We start from the raw sequence: 18942 nt of genomic DNA, 5'->3' as shown, positions 1-18942 counted from the left end.
CCTCTCGGGCTGGGAAGGACCCGCTATGTCAGCGATCTAGCCTGAGCACAGAGTCTCAGGAAGGAGCAAGGGCAGAGAGAGACGTACAGGAAGATCTCAGAGGCCCTAAAGGGGAGGCAGTGAATTTGAGGAGGGGAGGAGGGTTCTCCTGGGAAAATCCAGGTGTTTCCAAAGTTAGTGACACCTCCTAGGTCTCAGAAGAATACGCTTGGGTCCCCCCCCCCGCCATGCCCCTCCTCTGCGTGTTGATGGAGACGTGTTTCACAGGGGACCCCGAAGGGTTGTCTTTCTCTCCTCCTGCCTCTGGCATTTACCTTCCTTTCTTCCCACCTAGCCCTTTCAACTCCACCGGGGAAGTCCTCCCTTCGGTCTACCCTCCATCCCTCTGGCTGCAGTCGCCTAAGCTCCTCCCTCTTCCGCCCCAGCCTATTCCATCACCCCTTCCGAGGGCTACACTCTAGTTCGGACGCGCGCGATGAAGGCGTTTGGGGGAGACGGGGACGTTTGGAGATCGCCCTAGGTCAACCAGAATGCAGGGGCGAGGGGGCGCTCCGGAACTACATCTCCCAGCATGCCCGGGAGACCGGAAGCCCCGCCCACCCGCCTCTCGGTGCATTGTGGACGATGAGTCAAGACAGGACGGGGGCAGCCAGACTTTAACAGACCGCCCGACCGCGGTAGGTCCGCACTCGGGTCAGCGGCGGCCGGAGCGGTTCGGAGATGCAGGCGGCCCGGATGGCCCCGAGCGTGGGGCGGCAGCTGCGGAGGCTGGGGCTCGGAAGGTGCGTGCGGGACCGGAAGGATGGGGCGTGGGCGGATGGCCGCGGTTCTGGGCACCGGACCAGGACTGAGCCCCCTCTCCCCCCAGATCGCGGCCCCGTGCGCTCCTGTGGCAGCCCCCGCCCGGCCCGGCCCGCCAACCCTATGCCAGCGGGGCCGCTCAGGTGAGCGACGGCGGCCTGGGGCGCTAGGTGTGGGAGTTGGGGGGGGGGGTCCGCCTCGGCTTCCCCTTCCCCGCCGCCGGCAGGGGTCTCCCTCTCCGTCCCGGGCACCTGCCTCCGGGCCTGACGCCGAAAGTAGGGGAAAGGTCAGGGTGCCGATGATGGAACTAGGGGAAAGGTCGCCGCAGCTGTCCTCCGCCGGCACCCAGCTCTTCCGCCGGGCTCTCCTTGGCTTTTCGGAAGCCCCTTCCCCGGCCTCACTAACTATCCCTTTCCCCAGGCCGTTGTGGAGAAGTCCGATTCCTTCTCCCCCGAGGCTTCGACCAGGGAGAAACAGGCCAAGGCGGTATGTGGCCTCCAGGCCGGGAGGAGCTAGACCAGGGGTTCACCCTCCCCAGCAGACAGCTCCCTGAAACCCCCTTCTCCCTGTGCAGGAATCGAAGTCCTTTGCTGTGGGCATGTTCAAGGGCCAGCTCACCACCGACCAGGTGTTTCCTTACCCGTCCGGTAAGGGGTAGTCAGAGCCGGGTGGGGCAGGGCAGCGTCCTTCGACGGCCCGGGCGACCTGACCAGCCTGTTGCACGCCCTCCCCCACACAGTGCTCAACGAGGAGCAGACACAGTTTCTCAAAGAGCTGGTGGGGCCGGTGTCCCGTTTCTTTGAGGTGAGGAATGACTGGGGTGGGGGAATACAGGGCTTTGGTCCCCGATGGGGTGGGGAGCGGTGTTGAACAGATTAAAAGGAGCCTGGATGCAGCATCCTGTCCTTCCTCCAGGAGGTGAACGATCCTGCCAAGAATGACATGATGGAGAAGGTGGAGGAGACCACCATGCAGGGCCTCAAGGAGCTGGGGGCCTTTGGTCTGCAAGTGCCCAGCGAACTGGGTGGTGTGGGCCTCTGCAACACGCAGGTGAGGGAGGTCGTCACCCCCCCCCCGCCCCGCCCCGTTGCCCCCGCCAGGATCCCAGTCTACTGCAGCTTTGTGGATTAAGCTCCTTTCTTACCTGACCCAGGATTCAGGTTTGTGAAGTAACTGCCCTTGTGGCCTCTCGGATGGTGACTGTACCAGTCCACACGCATTGTTCCAACAAAACAACAAACTAGGTTTCCAGACGTACACTTTTCCAGACACTGAACTACATGCGTCCCTTACGGCCATGGACCTCACCTAGGTTCACAAGTCCCAGTGGGAGGGACTGACAAATAGGGTAGGAAAGTCCCTACCAGGGTCCCTCTCTACCATGGGGACATCTTCTCTCTCCAGTCACCGGGTGGGAATGCCCTGCCCTGTTGCCCGCACTTTCCTGCTAAGGCCCCCACGGGGCAGCCAGTAACAGCCCCAGAGGCCTGCTTTCCTCCCGCAGTACGCCCGTTTGGTGGAGATCGTTGGCACACATGACCTTGGCGTGGGCATCACCCTGGGGGCCCATCAGAGCATCGGCTTCAAAGGCATCCTCCTCTTTGGCACCAAGGCCCAGAAAGAAAAATACCTCCCCAAACTGGCATCTGGTGAGGCAGCCCCAGGAGACCCAGGGGGGACTGGGGGTGTCCTGGGCTTGGTACAAATGAGGCTGGTGGTATGGAGGTCATCGCTTAGCTGGGGCGTGTCAGGTGGGGGAGATTCTGGGAAGGCATCAGCGTGCTGGTCGGGAAACGTGAACCTGACTGTGGCCAGAAGCGTTGAGGGCTGCCTGTGGGCAGGGTGGGGACAGCGAGGGGCCTCTGATGCCCACTGGGACCCAGTTTAAAGGCGCTCTCTCCCCAAACAGGGGAAACCATAGCTGCTTTCTGTCTAACCGAGCCCTCCAGTGGGTCCGACGCAGCCTCCATCCGAACTTCAGCCGTGCCCAGCCCCTGTGGGAAATATTATACCCTCAATGGAAGCAAGATTTGGATCAGGCAATCCTTCCCTGCCCGTCTTTGTCTCTTCTCCACCTCCTCCCAGTTTCAGGCCCCACTGCTCTGTCCCCCGCACCCTGACTGCCCCTCATTTTTCCATAGTAACGGGGGCCTGGCAGATGTATTCACGGTCTTTGCCAAGACACCAGTCACAGACGCAGCCACGGGGGCCGTGAAGGAGAAGATCACAGCTTTCGTGGTGGAGCGGAGCTTTGGAGGTGTCACCCAGTGAGTGGGTTTGGGGAGAAGACGGAAGCGGAGCCAGGCTGGGGCACAGCACGGCAGTCCAGGGCAGGTGGTGTCACAGGTCACCCTGGGGGTGTGCCCAAAACCCAGAGCAGCCGAATGGCATGTTCTCTTCGGGATTAAGCTGCACGGAACTAATACAAAGCTTCAGCTCCTGCACCCAGTGAGCCGAGCGTCTGGCAGGCTAGAGAACCAGGTGTCCTTATTCCCCAAGCGTGCCCGGCCCTGCTGCCCCCACCTCCTCCCGTGCCGGCAGCTGCAGTACCTCCCCGGCTCCCACAAAATGACCCCCGCCCCACCCCACGGCAGCTTGCTAAGCACACCTCTGCTTCTCTACCCTGCCCCGTCACAGTGGGCCCCCCGAGAAGAAGATGGGCATCAAGGCCTCGAACACGGCAGAGGTGTACTTTGACGGAGTACGGGTGCCGTCAGAGAACGTGCTGGGCGAGGTGGGGGGCGGCTTCAAGGTCGCCATGCACATCCTCAACAACGGAAGGTTCGGCATGGCCGCGGCCCTTGCGGGCACCATGAGGGGCATCATTGCTAAGGCGGTGAGTGCCCTGCTTGAGCTCCAGCTAGCCGGAAGCGAAGTCGCCCTGTCCCCCTTCCCCGGGGGCGCCTGTCGTAGGCCTTCCCCTCCCGGCGGGCTCGGGTCTCTGCGTAGCCTGGCCCGCTCCCGGCGGGGAGGAACCGCAGAACCACACTGCGACACGCGGGCCCTCTTCCAGGTGGACCATGCTGCTAATCGTACCCAGTTTGGGGAGAAAATTCACAACTTTGGGCTGATCCAGGAGAAGCTGGCCCGGATGGCTATGCTGCAGTACGTAACTGAGGTGAGGGTCCACCCACACCCCTCTCCCCAGAGCCCCGTGGCCCTCCTCCTAGTCGGTCAGACTACAACCCCCAGCAGCACCTGGGGCAGTGGGTCTCCAGCTTTACACCAATGCCCTAGGGGATGCGGGGAGGCGCAGTCAGCTCAGCCGCTGCCGAAGGGGGAGAGCCGTGCCGTTCTTCCAGAGGTCCCTGAGGCTGATCCCACCTGCACCCACACCTCATCCTTTCACCCCTTCCGAAGAAGTCCAATACCTAGAAGCCCCCAAGAGCTGGCTCAGGGGACCAAGTACTTCCCTGTGCCTGACAGGTGGAGCTAGGTGGTGAAGGCAAGGGCCTTGAGAAGTAGAGCAGACCTGGTCTTGGGAGCTTTGGGCAATCGGGGTGAGTCTGATACTCTCCTTTTCTTCCTACGTCTCAACCGTGCCATCTCAGTCCATGGCTTACATGGTGAGTGCCAACATGGACCAGGGAGCCACGGACTTCCAGATCGAGGCCGCCATCAGTAAAATCTTTGGCTCGGTGAGGTCCCCAGCCTACAGGGCGGGAGAGCCCAGGGTGGGAGTTTGGCTCCAAGACCAATCTTACGTGGTTCTCGGTCCCCAGGAGGCGGCCTGGAAGGTGACCGATGAGTGCATCCAGATCATGGGCGGCATGGGCTTCATGAAGGTACGGGATGGCGCTCTGCCTGGGGTGGCCACCGCGGAAACAGGATGGGGGGCGGGCGCCGCTCAGCAAGGCCGTGTGTTCTGGCTTCCCCTGTGGCAGGAGCCTGGGGTAGAGCGCGTTCTCCGAGACCTTCGCATTTTCCGGATCTTCGAGGGGACCAATGACATTCTCCGGCTGTTTGTGGCTCTGCAGGGCTGTATGGTAAGAAGAACTCGGGGGAGGAATTAGGGAGAAGAGCACGTCCTCACTGTTAGGCTCTTTTCCCACGCAGGACAAAGGCAAGGAACTTTCTGGAATTGGCAATGCTCTAAAGAATCCCTTTGGGAATGCCGGCCTCCTGCTAGGAGAGGCAGGCAAACAGCTGAGGAGGTAAGCCTGAGCCGAGCTGGGTTGGGCCAGGCCGGGCCAGGGCGAGCCAGGGTGAGCCAGGACGGGCCGGGGTGGAGGTGGTGGTGACTAACCGGTCACTCTCCCGCTTCCTCGAAGGCGGGCAGGGCTGGGCAGTGGCCTGAGTCTCAGTGCTGTCATCCACCAGGAGCTGAATCGGAGCGGAGAGCTGGTAAGCAGTTGGGGTGAGGGGGGACAGCAGTCTGTGTCGGGGGGCAGGTGCGGCTGGGGCCTCTGAGCGCTGGTGCCTTTCCTCTGTATCCAAATAGACAGTGAAGGCTCTGGAGCAGTTTGCCGCCGTGGTGGAGGCCAAGCTAATAAAGCACAAGAAGGGGATCGTCAGTGAGTGAGCCCTGCCCCGACCCTTTTCTCTCCTCTCCCTCCCTCCCCCCCCCCAACCCCCAGCTTTCACCCGCTGACCCCGCCCCATCTACCTGACAGATGAACAGTTCGTGCTGCAGCGCCTGGCAGACAGTGCCATTGACCTCTATGCCATGGTGGTAGTTCTGTCCAGGTGAGGCGGCGGCCAGGGCAGGGGGAGGGGCGGCGGGGGGGGGGGGGGGAGTCCTGGGCCAGGCTCATGGCCCAGGTTTGTGTTCTCTTTCTGCTTGGCGCCAGGGCCTCAAGATCCCTAAGCGAGGGCCACCCTACAGCCCAGCACGAGAAGATGCTCTGTGACAGCTGGTGTATCGAGGTGAGATTCGGCGTTACCCAGGGCAGGCAGGGGGCGCGAGGCGTGGGCCTGAACCCCTCGTCCTGTGTCCCCAGGCGGCAGCCCGGGTCCGGGAGAACACGGCCGCTCTGCAGTCTGACCCACAGCAACAGGAGCTGTTCCGTAACTTCAAGAGCATCTCCAAGGCCTTGGTGGAGCGAGGTGGCATGGTCACCAGCAACCCCCTGGGCTTCTGACCGCTCCCCGCCGCCAGGGCCTGGCCTGGCACGTGCCTTCTTGAGCCCAGCGCCCCCCACCGGTCCTGGTTCTGCCTTAAAGGGCCTGGCCCAGTGCCCCACTGCTCTCAGCCTCACTCTGCCAGGTCTCCTCTTGGCCTCGCTGCCTGCCTCCCTCCCAAAGAAAGGAGCCAGAGGCGTGGGGAGTTTGCCCCTATTGCTTTATTTGGTTTTATACAAGAGACTAAATAAATAGAGTAACAAAAGCAGCTACGTGGGCCCCCAACACCGAACACCCCAGCTTCCTCTGACTGCTGGCTAGGGTGCCCACCCCCTTCCTCCTCCCAGCGTACCGCAGCCCGCCCCCCGCCCTGCACAGGACACAGCTGATGCCCGGGGCGGCACAGCAGGAGGTCACATTTTGGGGTTAGAAGAAGGGGCCCGGGAGACAGGGATTCTTCATGTAAAAAGGGAAGTGTCTACTGAAAAAATGGTTCTAAAAACGTACGAAAATCTATTTCAACCCCCCCCCAAAAGCTTATAAAAACAGTAAAGCTAAAAATAACCAAAGGTCCCTTATAAACCCCCGAGGGCAGGGGAGGGACCAGGCACTGCCGGTGAGTCACAGTGGCAAGCCCCTCGGCCAGCAGGGGTCCCTCGGCCAGCATGGGCCAGACAGGACAGACCGAGAGAGGAGATCCTGTACGCTCTACATAACATCCACAAAGAACTCACTGGGGTTGCCCATGGCCATGTGGAAACTTTGGCGGCTTGCTGTCAGCTCCGGGGGCACAGAACCCAGGTCTCTGACCGGAGGGGCCCCCGGGGGCTGCACGGCTGGAGGGACGGGGGGTGGAGGTGGGGGCATCATGACCACCATCATGGGATTGTAGGGGAGAGCCATCCCCGGGGGCGGTCCGTAGGGATGGAGCCCAGGATGGGCTCGGAGGTTGGGAGCACCGCCTGCCGAGCCTCTGGAAGGGGGAGGGCCCCCGTCAGCCCCGCCGGGATCCCCGCCCCGCCGGAGGCTGCCCCCCCGGCTGGAGGGCTCGGACTCACTGCCGCTGCCGGACTTGGACTCGGGGGCCCGCTCGTCAGGCCTCCCTGGGCGCCCTGCCCCCCCATCGCTTCGCGTCGACCCACTGCTCCGGCTCCCTGTGGGGGCGGGTGAGGGGTGCAGCCACCTGAGCCCTGACCCAGCATCCCTTGGCCTCCCGGGGCCCCCCATGGGCCGTCCCCAGGCCCGGCGCGTACTGGCGTGGAGGGACAGTGACTTACCCTCGCTGTGCTGGCTGCTGGCACTGCCACCTCCGTAGGTGTAGGACGAGAGCTCGTGGTAGGGCGGCGGCTGGGGGCTGTACGGGTGTGGGGCCGGGTACTGGTACGAGAAGGCGGGCAGCAGGGGCCAGGGTGTGGCCCCGGGCAGAGGAGCCAAGGTGTCCTGGTCCGATGCCCCACTGGAGCCGTCGTCATTCAGAGACAGGCTGACGAGGTCTGGAAAGCAGAAGAGGAGAGCGAGAGTCACTGCTTCAGAGGTGCCGTTTCCCCAGAACCATCCCTGAGGGCAGCGAAGACGAGGGTCTCCGACAGGAAACTCCCCGTGGGCCCCCACCGCCAGGGCACAGCTCACCCGGGGCCACGAGTCCCACACGCTCGGCCGCGGAACACGGCTGGGGGTCGACAGCCAGGGCAGGGCCTAACGCAGGACACGCTGCGCCACCGTCCACGGCAGCCCTGGCTGGCTTCCTGGCTAGGGGTGCGGCTGCAGGGGCAGGATGAGGCGGCAGGGACAGAGAGACTCACAGCTCTCGCAGCCGCCACTGAGATCCCCGAAGACGTAGTAGCACTGCTCGGAGAAGGTGATCTTGTTCACGGTGTGCCGGATGAGGCCCGCCTTGAGCAGCCCGCTCGCGTACTTGCGGGCCTCCCGCCGCTCGGGAAAGCCTTCCACGTGATGGTAGAGCCAGTCAACCACGTCCGAGCCTGGGAGCGCCCAGAGCAGAGAAGTGCTCAGTTCTCCTCCCGGACTCCTGCCTCACCCCTGCCTAGGCCATTCCCGGCTGGGGCCTCCTCCCGCCCCTCCCCTCCTTCCCATACCACCCGTCCAAGACCCAGCCATACCCAGAAAGGCATTAGGGATGGTGATCTTGAGCCACATGCGGTCCCGAACTTCCAGCCCAGACTCTGGAGCTGCCATGGCCTTGGTCACAGATGCCATGTCCGTGTGGATGGAAAGACCCCGGCCTTCACAGCCTGTCCGAGAAGAAACGGGTCCGAGGTAGGGCCCACTGCCAAGCAGCAGCGGGCACAGCACCGGCGAGAGGCCTTCCAGGGAGGGGCCGGTAAGGTGGGCTGGGGGCTCACCCTCAGGCAGAGAGGACCCCGACGTCATGGTGCTCATGGACGAGGAGCCGGGATAGGCCGGGAAGGTGCCGGTCAGCGCAGCGGAGTGGGACACCCAGGCAGCAGGGTCAATGGGCTGGATGGGCTCGTCTGCGACAGGAAAGGCCCCTGCGATGATCATTTCCCCGCCGCTCCCTGACTCAGACCCCCATCCCACCTCTGCCCTGACCCTCCTCCACCAGCCCTTCCTGCCACCGGGAGGCCCAACCCCGGCTCCCCCGGCTCCCCCGGCTCCTGACCCCGCGGCACTCACTTCGAGGAAGAGTGAAATAGGCCTGGGGAGAGGGATCCCAGCACTTGGCCACCGTCAGCACGATGGGGCTGTGGGGAGGGGAGAAGCAGTCACACAGGGGTGGTGCGGGGGGGGCGGGGCGAGGCCTGGGCAGGGGGGAGGGCAGAGGAACGGGACAGAGCAGAGACCACAGACGGGGCTGGGCTGCAGGGCTGAGGTGGGGAGGCGCCGGCACAGGGGACCCGGTGACACCGATAACTCTAGAACCGGCGCGGACAGGTGCGAGGGAACACACGGTCAGGGTCCCTCCGGGGCCGGTCCGGGAACAGGGACGCTCAGCCACGCCGTTCGAGGATGGGCACGGGGACGGACACGCGCATGCACGCCGCACCCGGGGGTAAGACCGCGCAGAGCACACGCAGAGCTGAGGCGCGAGGGCAGGACGGCAGTCCCCTCCAGAGAGGGCGGGGGGGGGGGGGACTTCGGAGGCATCCAGGTGGGGGTCTCGCGGGCACTCCCCTCGCCCCATGGGGATGCGTCACGTTCCGCGGCTGTGCCCCGCATGCTCCCCGGACCCGCGTGACGTCATGCCCCTGCTACCCGCGCAGCTGGGGCCGGGAGAGCAGGCAGGAGGACGGGGGCCGCCAGCTCACCCCGGCTTGTGCACGATGTCCCGCAGCACCCGCACCGCGTCGTCGTTGCTCATGTTCTCAAAGTTCATGTCGTTCACCTGGAAGCCGGGCCGGCGGGTCAGAGGCGGCCGCCGGGGCGCACACCCCGCCGCCCGTGGCCCCGGCGTAGCCCACCTGCAGCAGCATGTCGCCCGGCTCGATGCGCCCGTCGGCCGCCACGGCGCCCCCCTTCATGATGGAGCCGATGTAGATGCCGCCATCGCCACGCTCGTTGCTCTGGCCCACGATGGAGATGCCCAAAAAGTTGTACTTCTCTGCAGAGGGCGCGCACATGACGAGGGGAAGTCCGACCGGCGCGCGACTCCCCCCCCCCCCCCCGGGGCCTGGCCCCGCGCCCCCTCGTACCCATGTTCAGCGTGACGGTGATGATGTTGAGAGACATGGTGGAGTCGGTGACGCTGCTGAAGGACGAGGCCTGTGGGGGACATGGGGTAGGAGCTGGGCTGCCTCTGACGACCCAGGGCCGAGCCCCAGAGTCTCACTTCCTGTGCCCCCGGGCCCCCTAAGCCAGGGCCCCCAGCTTCTCCAAGGTCCAGCTGTCCCGCGACAAGCCCCTCACCCTCTCCAGGCGCGGCGGCCGCTGTTTCCTCCGCCGCCGGTGGCGCTTGAGGAGGCGGGAGGCACTGCTCTGCTCCGTGGAGCTGCTGAACCTGTCGGGAGGTCGGGAAGGGGAGCTCACAGGCAGACGAGGTTTGGGGGGGGCGGCCGGCAGAGATGGGAGGCACGGCCCGCGGGCGGGAAGGGAAGGGGCGGGGGCCGTACCTGCTCATGGTGTCGTCCTCGTCTGAGTCCCCCAGGCTGGTGCTCTCCAGCTCGCTGGTCATGAGGGTTGAGGAGCTCTCATACCCAGCCAGGTGGCGCTCCAGCCTCGAGGGGCCACTGGGCCTGTGGCCCCCCGCTGCGTGCGAACAGGAACCTCAGGAACCAGGCCTCCTCTGGCTGCTTCCCATCATCGCGCCTCGGACCGAGCCCTCCCCAGCTCCCGGCGCACCCTCGGGGTCCTGCCCCCCTCACCGCCATGCTCACTGCTGTCTCTCCTGCGAGGCCGTTCCCGCCGCACTGACACGACCGACTCTGTCTCAGTCTCAGGCTCCAGGTTTTCCCGGCTGCTGGACACATTAGGGCTGGGTGGGCAGAGACGTGTCAGGGGGACAAGGGCTTCAAGTCCTCAACTGCCCCCCCCCAGGGGGCTTGAGTCCCCTCCTCACCTCCCTCCCCTGGACTCAAGAATCCCAAAGACTCACTGGAAGGACGGAGGCCTAGAGTCCCCAATGCCGCTGGTCCTCTCTGGGGGCAACGGGGGTAACGGTGGGGGGGGTGGCGCCAGTTCGGTCCGAGGCTCGTGGGCTGGGGGAGCCATCTCGGGTTGGGGGTTATCTGATGACACTAGCTGGAAAGATGCAATGACAAAACCCGGCTCAACCAGGAAGGGAGGCATCTGAGGTGGGAGTAAGGGACTCGGGGAGAAGACAGGGTCTGAGCGAGCACACGGCCGGCGGAAAGCACCGGAAAAGCAGGAGCAAGCAATAGAGGCTCCAGAAGGCTGAACAGCTCCAGCTGGCTCTCCAAGCAGGCGAGGCAGCAAGGAGCCAGGGCCTCCAGCTCCCGGGCAGGGGGCAGGCCGAGGCTCAGAGGAGTCTGGCGGATGCAGGAGGGACGGGAGCACTCACCCAGGACACCACCCTTCCGTTGAAGCAGGGCAGGCGGGCGTTGTCATCTGAAATCTCCTCCTTCACCACCCTGCCGAGGGACGGCACGCAGGCCAGTGAGAATGGCCTAGCGCCCCCCACATGCACCCCCATTCAAGGCTTCTCCCGATCTTCGTCCAGGTCAAGGACGTTGACTTTCCCGCACTTTGACCAAGTCCTCGTCCCTGACGCTGAAATGCTTCTTGGCTCTCACACCTAGGGGTTTCCAAATTCACCCCCTTTCCTTCCTCCTCCTCCTCCCCCCAAGTCATCCTCAGGTTTTGACACTGCTCCAAAGATTTCCGTGGGTCTAACCCAAATCTCTCACTCCCATCTCAAAGGCCATCCCATCCCCTCTGGTGACCCCTGCTGCCCCAAATGTCTGTCTAACCTTAGGAGCTCTGCTGGCACCTCCCCCAACCTCCACCCTACTCCTCACATGCCGTCCCCAGTCCCCAAAGCCTTTGGTCCAGAGTCTGTAGTCTCATGCTTTCCTTACTTTTCTCTATCTCACTCCCAGAGAGCTATCCAAATGTGCCACCTTTCCCCACGTAAAAACACCCATTAGACCAAGACCAAAGAATGGCACTTGCTCACGAGCCTGAGCACTCCCAAGGAGAGGTGAAGCCCAGTTTCCCATTCCCCTGTGGCTCATCTGGCACGGAACTCTACACTAAGCAGCCCAGCCTTGGGGTCATCTCTCCCACGGGTTCCTTGGGATGGACGGGACTTGCCCCTTCTTCTCAACCACCACGAGAAATCATGGATGCCTATTCTGTTCAACGCTGTATCCTGGTCACACAGCAAGGAACCTGATGCGTAATAAGCATGAACAGGTATCTGTTGAATAAACATATAAACTATGAGACTCTCTACCCTGAACAGACTCTCTCTCTCATACACACACATCCTCACCTCCAAATTAGGACAGCCTGTCTGATTAACCCTTTAGCCTAATACGGTTCTAGGAACCTAAATACATGAAAACTTAATCCCGTTTGTTATCAACGGGGCGATGCAGCCCAATCACGACCACCACTCTGTCTCAGTGTAACACAGCATTCTTTGCTACAGTAACCCAGCTTCAGCGTGGCCTAACCTGGAAAATTATTCTGTGTGATCTCATTTACAGACCGGTCAGACTCAATACTAGTCACAATCACAACTCACCAAAAAATTACCACGTGTCGCTTACTCTATGCTAAGCTTTCCCTGCAAGTTATGTCCATTTTGTGGATTATGCGCCTAACAAACAGAAAAACCTTGCTCTAACTCCCAGGTAACTCCCAAGACAGTCCCACGTTCCCAACGTCCAACGGTCTTTCTCAGTAGAGGCCAGTCCATTCCACTATCCCAGACCCCGGACTGTCCCAGTCTAATCCAGCCTGCCTTCAAGGGCTGAGGCTGGCTACCTAGAGAGCTCAGGCTCAAAAACTAAGAAGACATTTATTATTCAAAGTTCTAGTCTAGCCCAGAGCGACCCAAATTACTCCAGAATAGACCAATATGTTCTAGCAACAGCCTAGAACGTCCCATCACGCAGATGTCTGTACCAACATAGACGTTATCCCAATACGGCTGTCTGCACTGGCATAACCCCCAAAAGCCAGATCTGCCCTCTACAGTGTCTGCATAAAAAGTAGGCCCCGACAGAAACTAAGACCAACCAATCCAACCCAATAGAGACCAGAACCACCGAAGTTTTTCCAGGATAGCCCAATCTACTCCAAGGCAGCCTAGAACATCCCAATACACCACTCTCTGCGTTCGGAGGGACCGGAATGTCCCCACACAATCCCACCTCCTGTAGTATAGTCCAGAATATCTCAAGGTACCCCGACACAGTTCAATCTACACCAGGCGATTCCACAACACCCCTCAGAGCCCGTGTGCTACAGGGCTGCTCCGAATGCACCAGACCACCCAGAATATCCCCAAATCAACCAGTGCGCCCCCCTCTATTCCAGTATAGCCTAATCTTCCCTAATCTGGTTTAGCACAGCCCGGCGCGTCGTCCTACAGCTCCGTGCGCCTCAATCTGTCCAAGCATAACCTTGCCCGTCCTGGGATACCCAATCTAACGCCAGCATAATGGTCGGCCGCACTAGAGCCCCGAAAACCCCAGCATGGCCCAGGGCAGACCTGTGCCCCTCCACAGTGCCCAATCCATCCCAGCACGGCCACCATCGGTTCCAACCTAGGCCTCGCGCTCACCCGAAATCCTGATCCATAGACTTGAAAAAGTACTTAGCGCCCGCGGGCCGCTGCAGGACGCTCTTGAAATCGCCGAGGGTGATGCGCTCGGCGGGAACGGGGATCTTCACCAGGTAGGGAGTCTCTTCTTCATCCAGGTGGTATATCACCTTGGTCTCCCCAACACCGCCGCCCCCCGCGCCGCTGCCCGCCATGGTCTCGCCCGCGCGCTCCCGGGCTCTGCCGCCCACCCAACGGGGCGAAGCGCCCCCGCCGCGCCTGCGCACACCCGCACCCCGCCGCGCGAGCGCGGACAGGACCGGCCGGCGCAGGAGAGTTGCAGAGGAGGAGGGGGTGGGGGGGTCAGCGGGGTGGCGGCCCACGGAGCGGGGGGGGGCGGACCGTGGAGCTCGACCCGATGCCGCGGACCCTGCCGCCGCCGCCGCCGCCGCCGCGCGCCACCGCCGCCGACGTCGCGGGCGCCCTTCAGCACCCCGCCCACCTCTCCTCATGTCACGTGGCCCGAGACGGCCCGCCCTGTCACGTGATTCCCCGCGGTCACGTGACTCCCGTGGCTCCTCCCCGCGCCCCTGCCACGTGACCGTTGCTTTCAGCAACGGTCTCCCAACCCTCAACGGCCCCGCCCCCAAGTATGTCCCCACCCGCGTCCTCCGAGTACCCCGGCGGAGCTGGCCCCGGCTCTACGAGGCTGGCCGCCGGCTCCCACCCCGCTCTGCTCCACCCAGGCGGGGGGCTCGAAGCAACGCTGATCCCCCTGGAGCGTGCGTGTTGGGGTACAGGCTGGGGGCGGTGGGGGTCCTGGGCCGGGGGCAAGCCAACTGAGGCCGCGAGGCTGGGGGCGGGGCGGGGCGGGAGGAGGTGCAGAGCCGGGTGGTTTTCCGCTCGGACCCTGCAGGTGGGCTTCAGTCTTCTGGCCGGCCTGTCCACCGCCTCCCTCCTAAGCAGGACAGTGAGTGAGGGCTATAAACACAAAAGAGCCCACTCTGCTTTATTTACAACACGCAGGCTGTCTGTACAAACAGCTGGCCAATATTATTAAAAACAAAAGAGGTGAGTGAGCGCATGTCACCTTTCTGTTTTCCTTCCTCCCTCGGCCAGACCCTGGTTTGGTACTCCACCTCTGAGCTGCCCTGCCCGAAAGGGGAAGTCCAAAATTAAAAATACAACCGGTGTAGGATAAATGGGGAGATAAAAGAAAAGATGAGGAAGGGGAGTGCTCTATTTACACTAGAGTTTTATAGACAACTGTCCCATTCCACCCCAGCTCCAACCCTGGCCCAGAAAGTGAGGGGCGGCAGGTCTAAGGGACAGAGATTAAGTGTCTAGGGACCCAGACAGCCTCCCACCCCCAACTGTAATGGGTCCATGTTCAAGTCCACAAGGGGGGAAGGAAAGGTTAAGGTTGGAACATGAGCCATTCATTCCCAAACCAGCCTCCCTTGGGAATTCCTGCCTTGAAGTGGGACAATAATCCAAGCTCCAGGGGATAGGCTGAGGACCCTGAGGCTCAGTTCCCAAGTCACGTTGTCATTTGGAAGTCCCAGCCTGAAGACGGCGGTGTCAGGGCTCTCCAGATTTGGGAGGCCCCCCTAATCGCCGGGCCTCTGGCCGCAGTTCCTTGCATTTCTGGCAGTAAAAGAAATCAGGGACATTGGTCTTCTTGATCTTAGCACAGGAGAGGTGGATCCAGGTCCCACACAGGCTGCACTCAATCATGGGCCGCCCTGCAAAGGGCTTTCGGCAGTAACATGTGATCAGGTCCCATGAGTCATCACCTGGGGAAAGAAGGTTTGGTTGGTGTTCTGCCTGAGCGCTTGGGTCCACAACAGCCCAAGCCCATCCTCCAGCTAACCCTGGGCAGCCCCAGACCTCTCACCTGATTCTACCATGATGTCCTCATCCATGACCCGCATCTCGCCTTCACTCGAGCTGGCGTCTCCATCTTGGCTCGTTTCAGTGCTGCCCACTTCCTTGCTCTCGCTGTCAGTGGGAGGGGCTCCTTCAGGGTGCACTGCGGCAGGGGGCCTAGGAGCCTCAGGGGGTGTGGGCAGCACAGGGGCTGGGGCTTCACCCCCTACCGCGGCTGCCATGTCTTCCTCCTCCTCCTCTTCCTCCTCTTCCTCCTCCTCTTCAGAGTCTGTATCACTGGGGGGTGCCCGGGGAGGCCCAGGAGGTGGGAGTCTATCCCCCCGATCTGCCTTTTTCAACTTCCGTTTCTTGCTCTTTTTAATTCGAGACCTCTTTTCCCCATCCCCAGGAGCTGGACGAGGCCTCCGAAGCACCCCAAAGCCAGCCCCCCCTCCTGGCCCCAACTTTCGGTTCTTTCGGTCCTTCTTTCGAGGAGGTTGGGAGAGGTCCCCCTGGGAAAGGGGTACTGGGGTGAGAGCAGCAGGGGGCCGGGAGGCATGGGTCAGGGATGTGGGGGACAGTGGAGATGCCATTTTGGGCCCATCTAGATCAAAGAGAGAGTCCTTGAGCTTCATCTTCTCAAGCAGGGTTGCACTGTCAGGGGCCTGCAGACGAGAAAAAGTGGACCTCGGGGGTCCTGGCTGAGTGGGACCTGCTTGAGCCGCCCTTCTCTTGGATGATTTTGCTTTCTTAACAAAGGTCTGGATGGTTCGGAGGTCTGAGGGGGCCGAGTCCCAGCCGTCACTGTCGGCCGCGCTCTCGCCACGCAATGGAGAGCTGGAGCCAGAGGCTGGCCAGTCACTTTCCTTGAAAGGGGACAGACCAGGGTCAGCAGGCGGCCCGGTGGCATCCCAGCCCCTCTACGAACCCAGCTTGAAAACCAGGGACAAGATCTACCCGGATATGTCCTGCCCAGACCACCCAAAAATCACTACATTCAGAATTGTCCCCTCCCCGATTCCCCTCAGCATATCCTCTTGCAAACTTCCCTGTTGCCTCTGCCCTCAGGTTCTGGCCATCTCCCCAATCCGGCCTGCCTCACAGCACTGTCTCCCCCAAACCAGAACCCTATTTCTTTATGTCTGTTTTCCTCCAGTGCATTCAGAAGCACCTTCCATGAACACCCCCAGGCCATTCACTGCTGCTCAAGCCACCCCAAGGGACCAGTGTTCCCACCAGTTTCCAATTTCCCGGCTCTTCCCCATCACATCTGATAGGTTTCTCCTGTAAAGTACTGCAGTCCCCTTTGCTCCACACCCCTCTACGGCCTAGGACCCCACCCTCAAGCTGGCCGTCCTCCAGACCCTACCTCTTTGCTAGGGGGGATGTAACCAGCGTAAGCCAAGACGAAACTGCAGAATTTGTTGAAATCCTCAATTGTTCTCCGACGCTTCTCTGGTGGCTGAAAGGAAACATGTTATCACAAGAAATTGAAGAGGGGGCATTCCCGAAGGTATAGTCCCTCGAGTGAGGGATCTAGAAAAGGCCTGAGGAGGGGCGAGGGGAGGGGGGAGGGCATCCGGCAATAATACTAGGCTGCAAAGGTAAGGAAAAGCTCACCTGAGTTTCTGGCTTCAGGGTCGGAGGTGGATCTGTGAAAGCAATAAAAGCTGAGTCAAGGCACCAGCAAAGAATCGGTGCGAAACCCCATCGCTAAATCTCGGAGGTCCCGAGCGAACCCCCTCTTCCTTCAGGTCCCCCAGCCAGGCCAGCAGGTCCCCAGCTGTGCTGGACCCGCCCCTGCTCCCCCTTCCGCCCTACGAGGGGCGGAGCCAGGGCGCGGCGCCCTCTCAGGCCTCGCTATAGCGCTCCCCCTCCCCCCACCGGAGGCCTGGCGCCCCGCCCCCCCAACTCACGGTTTCTCTAGACTCCAGTCTACTCGATCTCTCGGCGCCCCACCCCGCCATACCGCTCCCCGGACCGAGCTCGGGCGGCCGCCTGCCCCTGTCCTTCACACGCGCCCAGTGCCCCGAGTTCCTACCCGGTCGCGATCTACCGCCCGGGGCCCTCCGAGACCGCACACGCAGCCCGCCGGCCCCCAGGGTCCAGGATGACCACGCTGAACCGCTCCCCGCCCTCCGGCCCCTTCTACTCGAGCACGAGGCCCGGCGCGCCCCTCACCCCCACCCTAAACACACACAGGCACACACATCCAACGCCACTTCGCGGCTGGGACAGACCAGAGAGCTCTAACCCGGACGCGGCCCCACCTGCCCCCCCCCATACCGCGCTCCCCACAATTTCGCCGTCCCTCCGCCCCCATCCGGGGCTTTGGCCCCTCCCCGTCTCGAGCTCCTCGGGCTCCCCGCCGGGCCCCCGGGCCCAGTTCCGAGCCCTCCGGCCGCCGCCCCCCCCTCCGCCCCCGTACTCACCACCAAGTGACTAGGCTGCGGACCCCTAAACTCTAGCCCCCCCCCCGCCCACCGGCTACTCTCTCTCTCTCCGGCAACCCCCGCTGCTGCCGCCGCTGCCCCCCTCACCCTCCGCAACTCCCAGGCTCTAGCCCTCGCCGACCAACACCCCCCCCCCGCAACTCGCCGGTCTCAACCCCCCCACACCCCGCCCCACCGCCCCTACAACTACCCGGCTCTCCTCGCTCCCCAGCTCTCTCTCCCCACAACTACCCGCCCTGTACAGGTCTCTCTATCGCAGACAATACCCAGACCCCCTCTTCTCCCCACAACTATCTGCCCACCCCTCCAACAATCACCGGGCTATCTCCGGCGGCAACTACCAGGAGCTCCACCGCCACAAACTCCCCCACCTCGGCGAACTACAGGGCTCCTCACTCAGTCCTCTTCTACATCCTCCCTCCTCAACAACTCTCCGGCTCCCAGATTGCCCCAGCCTCCCAGCCTCAGGGCCCCAACGTGCTGGAGGCCCTTACGGCCCCTAACCCCCGGAGCTCCGGGGCTCCGGCTCCCACTCCCCACCCCCCCACACACATTCACGGTGTCTGATCTCCAACTACCCCCGGCCCAGTCTCCCACTCCTCTTTCACCAAGATCTCTCAACTCGTCGCTCTCCCACCGCCAGGGGCTGGCCCCCGACCCCCTGCCCGCGCTCCCCCGCTGGGCTCCGGGGCTCGACCTCCAAGTTTGCCAATTGATTCCTCCCCCGCCCCCCACCGGCTCAGCGCTCCGTGCCGGTCGAGAGCTCACCTTCGGGACTGGGCTCCGCCATGGCTTCCAGCATCGCCCCCTCCCCTCCTCCCGGTCCGGCGCCCCCCTCCCCTGAGCCGGGGATCCCGGTGCCGCCTCCGGTGCTCGGTGCTCCTACTGCCTCGCTCCACAGAGGTGTCTGCCTCGGCCCGGTTATGACTCGAGTCCGCTAGCCGCTGCCGCCACCTCCCTCTACCCCTGCCTCCCGCACTCCCGGACCGGGCCCCCTCCCCCCGCGCCGCCGGCCGCCTGCTCCCTCCTCCTCCTCTCTCCTCCCTCCCTCCCTCCTCTCTCCCTCCTCCCTTCGCGGGCGCCGACGCGCAATGCATCAAGGGGCTTGTAGTCCATCCGGGGGCAGCGGAAAGGGGACTGCATAGGCCTCCGGAACTTCAGTTCCCAGCAAGCCGAGGAAGGGCGCAGGCGCACTAAACCGCTCCCCTCCCCCGGGGAGTGGCGGGGAGATTGGGAGCGGAGGGTAGAGCGGAAGAGCGCGCGCGGGCTCCTGGGAAATGTAGGCTGGGCGGGACTAAGAAAGAAGGAAAAGAAGGGATTAGAACTCTCGGCCACCATACTGCCTCATTCTGCGGCTTCTTTCTCCCGCGGGGGACCGCCCCACTTCCGGCCAGACGGAGAAGGCGTTGCTGGGGGATGAAGTTCTCCCGATGATAATGGCTCCCTCCTCCCCGTCTTCTGCCTCCCTTGAATTCTACCCACCGCCACAGTCTGGCCAAGTGAGATGCAACCGAGGACAGAGTCCTCTGACCAGTTCCCACGCATGAAAAT

At 62.8% G+C, this 18942-nt stretch overlaps 3 protein-coding genes across 4 annotated transcripts; 1 reads left to right on the top strand and 2 right to left on the bottom strand.

Moving 5' to 3' along the window:
• The first annotated feature begins 468 nt into the window (after positions 1–468).
• Positions 469–6130, top strand: ACADVL (acyl-CoA dehydrogenase very long chain). Its single transcript, XM_028125009.2, has 20 exons — positions 469–782; positions 869–944; positions 1222–1287; positions 1376–1448; positions 1541–1605; positions 1717–1851; positions 2306–2450; positions 2711–2840; positions 2943–3068; positions 3439–3637; positions 3815–3919; positions 4353–4439; positions 4524–4586; positions 4686–4787; positions 4858–4955; positions 5073–5145; positions 5243–5315; positions 5415–5487; positions 5592–5667; positions 5742–6130. Exons 1-20 carry the CDS (start codon positions 721–723, stop codon positions 5880–5882), a joined length of 1968 nt encoding a protein of 655 aa, XP_027980810.1. The 5' UTR covers positions 469–720; the 3' UTR covers positions 5883–6130.
• On the bottom strand, positions 6066–13379 carry DVL2 (dishevelled segment polarity protein 2). 2 transcript variants are annotated; one of them, XM_028125006.2, is made up of 15 exons: positions 13091–13379; positions 10859–10928; positions 10433–10578; positions 10203–10312; positions 9951–10086; positions 9748–9838; positions 9534–9603; positions 9303–9442; positions 9150–9226; positions 8518–8585; positions 8226–8354; positions 7983–8114; positions 7665–7844; positions 7140–7355; positions 6066–7016 (listed from the first exon to the last, which is right to left on the bottom strand). In XM_028125006.2, exons 1-15 carry the CDS (start codon positions 13282–13284, stop codon positions 6571–6573), a joined length of 2205 nt encoding a protein of 734 aa, XP_027980807.1. In that variant the 5' UTR covers positions 13285–13379; the 3' UTR covers positions 6066–6570. The 2 variants fall into 2 exon arrangements, with proteins under 2 accessions (XP_027980807.1, XP_027980808.1); XM_028125007.2 differs by having other exon boundaries at positions 10215–10312.
• A 674-nt stretch (positions 13380–14053) lies between these two features.
• PHF23 (PHD finger protein 23) lies at positions 14054–18381 on the bottom strand. The gene is made up of 5 exons (XM_028124997.1): positions 18160–18381; positions 16559–16590; positions 16308–16400; positions 14967–15804; positions 14054–14865 (listed from the first exon to the last, which is right to left on the bottom strand). The coding sequence occupies exons 1-5, from the start codon at positions 18191–18193 to the stop codon at positions 14651–14653; spliced, it is 1212 nt and encodes a 403-aa protein (XP_027980798.1). The 5' UTR covers positions 18194–18381; the 3' UTR covers positions 14054–14650.
• Positions 18382–18942: the final 561 nt, after the last annotated feature.

Source organism: Eumetopias jubatus, unplaced genomic scaffold (assembly GCF_037043125.1).
Source record: "Eumetopias jubatus isolate StellerSeaLion01/CBP00866 unplaced genomic scaffold, mEumJub1_p1.0 scaffold_10, whole genome shotgun sequence".
NCBI classification, from domain to species: Eukaryota; Metazoa; Chordata; class Mammalia; order Carnivora; family Otariidae; genus Eumetopias; species Eumetopias jubatus.
Note: the sequence above shows the minus strand (reverse complement) of the source record. Positions and strands in the feature narration are given on the sequence as shown.